This window comes from Ursus maritimus, unplaced genomic scaffold (assembly GCF_017311325.1).
Source record: "Ursus maritimus isolate PB19 unplaced genomic scaffold, ASM1731132v1 scaffold_3, whole genome shotgun sequence".
In the NCBI taxonomy this organism is placed as follows: Eukaryota; Metazoa; Chordata; class Mammalia; order Carnivora; family Ursidae; genus Ursus; species Ursus maritimus.
Genome location: NW_024425563.1, coordinates 26,772,905 through 26,782,552, shown reverse-complemented (window position 1 = coordinate 26,782,552; position 9,648 = coordinate 26,772,905). Strand labels below are relative to the sequence as shown.

At 43.5% G+C, this 9,648-nt stretch overlaps 1 protein-coding gene across 1 annotated transcript; it reads right to left on the bottom strand.

The window, feature by feature from the left end:
• Positions 1-1,132: 1,132 nt before the first annotated feature.
• On the bottom strand, positions 1,133-2,344 carry TMEM229A (transmembrane protein 229A). The gene has a single exon (XM_008705902.2). The coding sequence runs from the start codon at positions 2,342-2,344 to the stop codon at positions 1,133-1,135; it is 1,212 nt and encodes a 403-aa protein (XP_008704124.2).
• Positions 2,345-9,648: the final 7,304 nt, after the last annotated feature.

Here is a 9,648-nt window from a genome sequence, read left to right as displayed (position 1 = left end):
ACTGAGAAAGTATTAGTCATCCTTGGCTGAGCTATACTCAATTCTACTTGTCTTTTCTAAATATAATAAAACAACAAACAGCCTTAAAGGACATTATTAATTGATTAGACAAGATTTCTTAAAATGGTTATCATCTCATTTAACTTTGGAGCTTCCAGACATTAATAATGAGTCACCAAAATGCTATCATTGATTTATAACACACATTAGCACATCAGGTTTGGCCCAAGAACTCTATGGGTCCAGAAGGAAAAAGAAAGATGCTTACAAGTGAGCCATGGCAGAAATACACTGAAAACATATATCTGTATTAACGGTAAACAATTAGGCCTAATTCGAGTATAATGAACATTCAGGTTCATTTTATGCCAAGGAACTGTTTCTATTCTTGCCGCTCCAGGTAGAAAGAGTCCTTAGGGTTAGAACACCATTGAGGGTGATATAATTTTGCTTGGCCTTTGGGCATATAAGGTAAACATTTTACAACAAAAATTTACAGCCATAGAATACACAGGATCTGATCAATGTTAACATACTTGGCGTTTAAGGCTAATCCACATTGGAAAAACAATCATTTCCAGGATGGACATCAAATATCTTAACACAGTGTGACCTGTCTGAGTTGCTAGAAAAGATTTCTTATTTAAAAATCGATCCACAGGATGTATTTTCACATTTGCCCGTTTCTTTCCACTTGTGTGCTAGAGGGAGGCACTTTAAAGAGTCGTTTTAGGAGTACAAGACACTGACTTTCAGCAGTGATTGGTAAATATGGCAGGGAATGAAAATGAAATTGTATTAAAAAGAAAGTAAACAAATCATTAAATTAGAAAAATTCACCGAATCTTGTAAAGATCACTAATTTCTGATTTGAATAACTTCCTTGCTTAAAAAAAGATTAGTAGTTATCACCCACCTATGCCCAAATAAGTGAATATACTACAGCTCCTGATGTTAAGATATAATGGTTTTGCTGTCTGGGTTCATAAGGGGTTTTAAATATTGACAAGTACTTTGAGTTATGTTTTGAGTAGTATTCCAGAATATTGTATTATGCATAGGTCCCAAAGTGTCAGAAAAACTAAAATGTCAAATAGAACATACTGGAAGAGCTTAGTAAAATGTATAAAAATTAAAAGGCTAAAAAACCACTCCGTTTTAAACAAGTAAAAATAAATCGAATTGGTTCGTGGGAATCGAGAGACTTTTTTTTTTTTTTTTTTTTTTTTTTAGCTGGTATGTATTGCACCCGCCACAACACGTTGGAAAGTAGGTCCTGGTACACACTAAGGAATATCCAACCAGGTAAATACATCAGGGTGATGAGGCCCATGAAATTGAGCGGATAGTGAGAATAGTCCCAGGAACAAGCGCCGCACATGCGGAGTCCCAGACCCCAGGACAACTCCCATACATAGATGAAGATCACGTAGATGGGCATCCGCTTCCAACTGCTCCAGCCACGACTCCAGTGGAGGTGGAAGTAGAGCTTTTCCACCACGAAACTGCAGCTGCCGTACATAAAGAAGGACCAGAGTGACGTGTGGCCGCTGGTTGCCCCATCTCCCTGCCCCAGTAAATTAAAGAAGAAAGTGAAGAAAATCTCATCCAAAAAGCCGTGCATTCCGAAGAAAAGAAAGCGGAGCAGGCCTGGCAGCCCCCGACTGGGGGCTCCCCCGACGCCCCTGGCGCCCCGGGGTAGTCGCCGCTGGCCACCTGCAACCATAGGGACCCCGGCTCCCAGAGGGGCGGGGGACGCGCCGGGGCAATGCTGCGGCTGCTGCTCAGGAGGCCGCCCGTATCGCAAGCGCAAGAAGCGCTTCAGGAACACATGGCAGTGGTAGAGCGCCAGCACATACTGCAGTGCTAGGTCCAGTGTCCCCGGCACCGCCGCGCCCCCCGGCCCGCTGCGCAGGCCGAGCAGCGGCGCCTGGCCGGCCAGGGTCTGCAGTGTCACGTGGGCCGAGGGGTAGAGGAGAAAATTGAAGACGAAGGCGCTGGGGCAGCGCTGCTGCTGCAGGTAGACCTTCTCCAGGGCGAAGTGGGTGAGCGAGTGCAGCAGGCAGCGGTAGGGCGAGGAGAAGCCCAGCATCCGGAGGTCCGGGCTGCTAGCGAAGCGCCGAGCCGAGGACACGAGCACGTCCAGGGTGATCCCGTGCATCCCGTAGAAGTAGAGGCGCATCCAGGCGGGCAGCGTAGCGCCGTCCGCCGGCGCTTCAGCAGTGGACAGCGGCTCCGGGCGGCTGGCTGCAGCCTCGCCTCCCCTCCCGCTGGGGCCCCCGGGACGCCGCGCGGCGCTGCTCCTTCGAGCGCGACCCTCGCCGTCCGCATCGCTGCCCGCCATGGGCTCAGAGGCTGCCCAGGCACCCGAGCCCGCGCCGCCGCCTGGTGCGTGGAGCTGCGGGGCCGAGGAGCCGAGCGCCGCGCCGCCTCCCGGCAGCTGCCGGCCCCCGGGGGGCGCGCAGGGAGCTCCGTCCCGGCCGCGGCCGGGTGGCAGCCGGAGCTGGTTTGCTCGGGAGACGCGCGGGCCGCCCGGCTGGCAGAGTCCCCCCGCCGCGGCCCCACCGCGCCCTGCCCTCCAGTCCTGGGTGAGATGCGGCCGGCCCGCGCCCGCGCTCACTCTGCGCGGCCTAACAGGCGCCGCGGCCCGGCGAGGGGCGGTGGTGCTGGGGCTGCAAGGAGGAATGCGGAGGCTGCTGCAAACCCCATCTCCACCGCTGCTCAGCCCCGCCGCCTGTGCCGCGGGCTCTTGAAGCGTAAAGCGAGCAGTGACGCCCCTTCCCCCGGCCCTCCCCATGCCCCTCTCCGCCTTTCTCGACCTCTCCCGTCTTCGCAGGGGCCCCCTCCCCGTCCCCCCCTCCAAGCCGAGTCCCGCGGGGGTCCGCTGGAAAAGGCCGGGCCCTGCTTCTCCGCCTCCTTCCCCCGCTCTGCACCCGGGTCCCAGGCGGTGCGGGGAGGCGTTTGCTGGGGCGGAGGCAGGAGTGGGGAAGCACCTAACAGGTGTGATTGCGAGCTGATGGGCAATCCCTGTATCGCGGAACTAGAGCCAGGGCCGGCTGGCAGAGGCGAATGGCCTAATGCCACAAACCAGAGGCCGGGCCTGAGACCAAACTGTGGTGCTGTATATTTAATGTTCTAATTCAAAGCCAGCTGTGCCCCGGTCACAAAGAATAAACACGAGACTCCATGCCTGCACGCCCCAGCATCTGAAACGTTGCCACGGGGCCTCGTTCACTTTTTCAATCTCTATCTCTGACCAGTCTGCTTTCCTAGGTTAGTCTACTAAGGGCCAAAGACGGAGATTCAAACCCCCCCAGAATTATGAAACGATTTGAGGCCAGCTAGGTTGGACATTGCTCTGGCTGCGGCGCAGTCTCATATCAAGAATAGTACCTTTGCTCACGCTGGCATACCCCAGTGCTGCTTTTCTCCTCGCAGAACTAGGTCATCCCAGAGATGGAGAGTGAAATAGAGGGTGAGATATTTATTTATTTATTTATTTATTTATTTATTTATTTATTGTAGAGAGGGTGGGGGAATCTAGAACTTTGGTGTGTTGGGGGGGGCTGCGCTTTTTAATCCAATTTTGAATTGGATTCTGAATCCAAAATTCAGATTTAGAATTGAAAGGATTGAAAAGAACCTTAGGGGTAAATTATACTGATTTATAACCTCCTGCTCTCATCATATCTAGGCAGAAACTAGATAACAGTTCTAATATGTAAGGAGACGGAATGTTTCTTGGATGGAAGGCTTTCTGGCCCCACTATCTCCCCTTACTTATTTCAACTCCTTATGTTTACAGTCTATAGTTGCTTAATTGTCTGTGATTTAGGTAAGAGAAATAAAAGTATGGTGAGAAGAAGAAAAATTGTTTAAGTAATATCACTTGTATAAGGTCAAAATAATGACTTTTTTTTTTTTAAAGCTTCGTTAGCATGTGGTTTATTTGCAGACTTCCTTTCACAACTGTCAAAAGTCAGTGAGTGGAAACTGTCCTGCCAGGGACAGAAGCCTCAGGTGCTCCTCAAACCAACCGCAAAACAGTAAACGGTTAGTTGCCCAAGTGACTGAGCAAGTACAATGAAGAGAAATAATAATGTTGTTAAAAAACTAAGTTCAACTAAGTCTGAAGATCTAATCAGCTTTAATCAATGATTCATGAATTGGGCTGCATCCCATTTAATAAATAGAAGTGAGCTCCAAGGAGCTATACAAAATGGAAGACTTTTATAGGCAGAAACAAGGCGGGACATGGAAAGTTATTAGTAAAAGAAAAGAAAGAATTGTTTTAGGCAAGGTCACCTTCCTTTGTGTGGGAGTCTGTCATGCAGATTACCACACTAGTCCTGATCGGGAAATTCCAAGTGGTGATTAAAAGTCACATTTCTGGGGGCGCCTGGGTGGCACAGCTGTTGACCGTCTGCCTTCGGCTCAGGGCGTGATCCCGGCGTTATGGGATCGAGCCCCACATCAGGCTCCTCTGCTATGAGCCTGCTTCTTCCTCTCCCACTCCCCCTGCTTGTGTTCCCTCTCTCGCTGGCTGTCTCTATCTCTGTCAAATAAATAAATAAAATCTTAAAAAAAAAAAAAACCAAAAAACTAAGCTTTAAAAAAAAAAAGTCACATTTCTGTAACTAAGTCTTGTTTTGCTTTCTTGGGGCAAGTGACTCCATATTGAGCCTGTTACTATTATTTTTTTTAAACGCTATAAACAATTTCTTGAGCACCTACTATATACAAGATGCTAAATACCCTGGAAAAATAAAGGGTTATATTCTCTCTAAGAAGTGTATAATCTAGTTGATAGGATAATAACCTATCATATATGTGTAAAGCCTACCTATGATTATTATTAATAATAATTATGATCAGCTAGTTCCCCCTTATCCATAATTTCGCTTTCCACAGTCCAGAAGCAGACGATCTTCCTCCTGACATGTCATCAGAAGGTGGGTAGTAGCCTAATGTTATGTCATTCACTTCACTTCATCTCATCATGTAGGCATTTTATCATCTCACATCATCACAAGAAGGATGGGTATAGTACAATAAGATATTTTGAGGGAGAAAAACCACATTCACATTACTTTTATTATAGTGTAATGTTATAATTGCTTGATTTTATTACTGTTGTTAATCTCCTGCTGTGCCTAATTTAGAAATTTTAGACATAGATAAGGATGTACAGGAAAAAACTCATAGTATATATGGTATATATACTCAATACTATTGGTGGTTTCAGGCATCTGTGGGAAGTGCTGGAATGTATCCCCCGTGGCTAAGGAGGGGAACTACTATGCATACCAACTATATGTTTATTTGAGTTATTATTTTACTAAATAAACTCAACCCTGGGCCCAATTTATCAGATACTAAAACCAAATGCACTTCTCCATAATTGCTATTCAAGCAAGGGAAAGCACTTCATCATGGTAGTGTAAATATAGGCATTCAAACATGCATACACTAACTTACTAGATTAAACTTGAATTGTTTTCTAATAGTTAATTAAACTTCAAGGGCCCAAGTCTTCTATTTATTCTACCCTTTCTTAAAGATGCAAGGAAAACCTTGAAAGGTCTAATACTATAGTTCAGTCTAGTTCATCTCAGGGAATGAAGGAAAATCTTGGATTAAATACAAAAATTATATCTTCTATTCCTGTATTTTTATCCTCAGCGCTTGACAAAATTTCTGGTTTTGTGTATCATACAGATCTTATAAGTTATATAGGTATAATAGGTATATAAGTTATATAGGTATAACAGGGCATGTATAAAATTTATATATATGTGACTATATATATTTATATGTGACTATATATAGTCACATGCTATTGAAACATGCTAATTTTTTAAATTAGAGAATATATAATAAAAATCTTGTGTCTCATCACTGTTGTCAATGTATTGCTCTGCTGAGTGGGTTAGATTACTCAAAATCTCAATGTTCTGGGTCCTTTTTTGAATCTGTTTCTCATTTATCTTAGGAGAAGTGATGTAAAATATAAATTAACAGTTATAAAACCATAGCAGAAAATGCAGCTATTACCTGTTATTCTACGTTTCTTTTTATATTTTTGTTGTGGCCCCCTTAGTTATGCCACTTCAAAATGTATGAAACAGTAACTTTTAAAAAAAGGTAGACAAAAAGGATAAAGGGAAAAGTTTTAAAAAGTCATGAGACAAAGGGCAAGAAAACTATTCATTATATAAATCGCCACTCATTCTTTTCACTCACTGCCTCGTTCTAAAAAAATGAGTATCTTCTACCATTCTGAAAAGTTAGCCCACCAATGATAGCAATCTTTGTTTCTGCTTTATCTTCACATCGTTCTTTTGTTTTAAACACTTCATTGCTGGGTTTCCAAAAGGAAAACTGCAGCATGGCTTTAATGATCCATGATGATTTTGTAATTTACAATTCTCACCTCAGAACCTCCATGATCATAAAATGTGTAAAAGCCTTTCTGTGTTGGTCTTTGCTACTGTAGACATTAGGTTGCAATGATACACCTGTAAAAGCAGCAACTTGGTTGGAAGAGGGTGAGGGGAGGTTAAAAGTATGAAGTAGGAAACTGCAATAAAATAATAACAGGTTGAGGCTCCCTAGGTTAGAAAGCAGCCATTCAATGAATGCTTTGAAACATTGTTCTTCCATGGAAAACACAGTCTTCTTTGACCTCAGAGGCTAGGAAGCTGTCTGAGTAACCATGTCTGTAGAGATGTAACCATTCCCGCGGAGCCAACACTAACCTTACTGGACTGGCCATGTTGGAGCCGGGTAGTTAGTGTGACCAGGGAGAGAGCTGCCAATTAGGAGAAGGGTCCTCTGGAGGATTATGATCATCTTCCGTGAATTGTTGTCTAGTGGGCATAGGGTCATGGTTGTAGACTTTTAGATGTATGGAATGCCTGAGACCTTTCATTGCACACCAGAAGAACAAAGGAAAGTGCACGGAAGCACAGCATTTAGAAGAAAGCTTAAGGGAAGTTCAATAGGGTAAGGCATGACTGTAATGATAGAAGAAAACAGTAAAAGGCAGCAGCCACACTAACAGTAGATATAAAAACCTTTCTTATTCTGGACTGAATTATACACACACACACACACGCACATGCACACACACCCCTCTTATATACTATAATCACCAAGCCAAGAAGGAGGCCATCCATGCAAGAAGGCTTGCAATTGCTGAATGCTGGCTCCCTAAAAATACCACCAAAAAATAACCTGTTGCTAAGGCAAAACTGAGTTTGTTGCTTACCATGGCAAGGAAGCTTTCTTCTTCCTCGACAAAGTTTTAATAGCATCTTGGAGTGGGAAGGACAATGTTGGACTATTTATGAGGTTTTTCGATTCTGGTTTAAGATGGGTCTTTCAATACAAGGACTTGATTGGAATTAGGTAATGATTATGATATAATGGTTTAGGATTGGTGGACACAAGAGCAGCGTTTTGAGGCGAGAGTTTCAAAAAATGCTGAGAATAAATAATAAATTTTTATCTCTCTGGTCCAGAGCTTCCAAGAATAATAAAGTTGTATTGAGGAAGACAGTGGAAGTCATGTTAAGGAAGACTGCCAAACAATAACGTCATGACCACACAGACAATGAGCTTTGGAGATGCAGATGTAGGATCTTGGGTTCACACAATCTAATGGCAAGTACTAGTTGGAATCTGAGGAGAATAATTGGAGTAAGGACAGGTAAGAAGCAGGGCTGACACTGAGTTTAGTAAAATGATGCTCATCCCCACTGTGTGTGGAGGGCAAGGGAAGGGAAAGGGAGGTTGATTGATAGTTCAACAAAAACACAGCTGTGTACAATATTTGTATGCATATGCCTACAGTTTCATTTACTTTACCTATACTCTTCTTTCTTAATTAATTTCTTTTGTTATATACTAAAGTTCCAAATTAAAGAATTTGTTTTATATGTTCCTTAAACATCTGGAGGAGCAAATGGACCATCAGGAGGCAACTAATAGATTAGTGCTCGTTGACAAATGAAGAAAGATCAAATAGGACTGTAAACTTTTTTGAACCCGCCACTGTTGGGGGATCATCCTGGAAATCTTTCCTACCGTTCCTACTGCCTGTCTTCACAAAGCTCCTTCTTTTTAAGTGTACTCCTTTTACTCCTCTTTCTGATAATCTGATTAATGGGGAGTCACGTCGATATCAGGAAAGTATCCTTTTTTAACTCCTCCTGGTAGCTTTCTATGTACTTTTAATATTGTCACTTCAAATTTCAGGCTTCCTTTCTGTCCCAGAAATGTCTTGAATCTCCTAGTTTTCACTAGAAAACTGCCTCAGCTGAGGATTATTTCTGAGATTTTCCTGAGTGGGGCCCTTAAAGAACAGACTAAATAAATTCTTTCAATTCATAAAGCTTAAAGAAAAATCAAAACAGTAACAAGTTGTTTTGGAAAATCTTGCTTAAAAAATAAAATTTCACTTTGAGCAATATATAAATCAGAAATACTCCCTTGGTGTAATCTTTGCCTGCCTGCCAGTGCCTCACCTAGGAATGACCAAGGAGAGGATTTTCCCCTCCCCAGTTCATTCCATTATGTTTTCAAAGGGAGTAGTTTATTTGGAATAATACTTGCGTGCACTGGTCAGGGTTTATTGGTAAGAGAGGTCATCACTGTTAGTGGATACTACCTAATGTGCACCTACATGTCAGCTGTGCACTCCGCATAGATTATCAGTAATTCATATAACCGCTCTCTTAATTTTTTTTTGACATTGAAACTGAGGCTCAGAAAAGTTACTTGCTCAAGGTCTCAGCTAATAAATCAAAAGCCAGCTATGAAGTCATTTCTACTTGACACCAAAGCTCATTTGCAATACACTGTGTTATCTCTTGTGTTCTCATATTAAAAGCATCTTGAGGGGTGCCTGGGTGGCTCAGTCGTTAAACGTCTGCCTTCGGCCCAGGGCCTGATCCCAGGGTCCTGGGATCAAGCCCCGCATCGGGCTCCCTGCTCCACTGGGAGCCTGCTTCTTCCTCTCCCACTCCCCCTGCTTGTGTTCCCTCTCTTCAAAAGGGCATCTTGAATGAGTTGAAGTTGCAGATTTAATAAAAAAGACCCATTCTGTTTATAGGTCTAGGGGGTGTTAATTTAAGAATTCCTAACCCCTCCCCCAGCTACTCCATTCCTTTGGCTTTCCTGCGTTTTATTTTAATCATTAATCTACACAGTCATCTCATATCCTTTTATAGTTATTGTTCAGTACATTTCCCTGTTTATCTTTCCCCACCTTTCCTTCTGGGTTTCTTTACAGATTAGTAAAGGGTTTATTTGTACAAATGGGGCTATGTGGAAGGGGTTGCTGTCTGGTGTGGAATAGCAGATAGAGGTCAGATAACAGGAAAGTTAAGTATGGAATGCAAATGTGTTCCTGTGGGCTGTTAGGACACGTCTTCAGCAAAATCACACCCTGCTGTTCCAGTTAATACCCCTACTCGTGGTTACCATAACCTAAAAACCTAGGCATGGTTCAGTGCAGAGACTTAACCGAAAGATTGGCATGTGTTCATCTAGTTAACAAAGTCTATTTGCACCTGGTCTCCAAAACCTAAGTGCATATTATATTTCAGTATTTTCCACACAGAAAAAAAATAAAAGTTGCTAAAC

Bases quoted from the DNA above. Each gene is read 5' to 3' on its own strand.
- TMEM229A (XM_008705902.2), bottom strand. From the start codon at position 2,344: ATGGCGGGCAGCGATGCGGACGGCGAGGGTCGCGCTCGAAGGAGCAGC.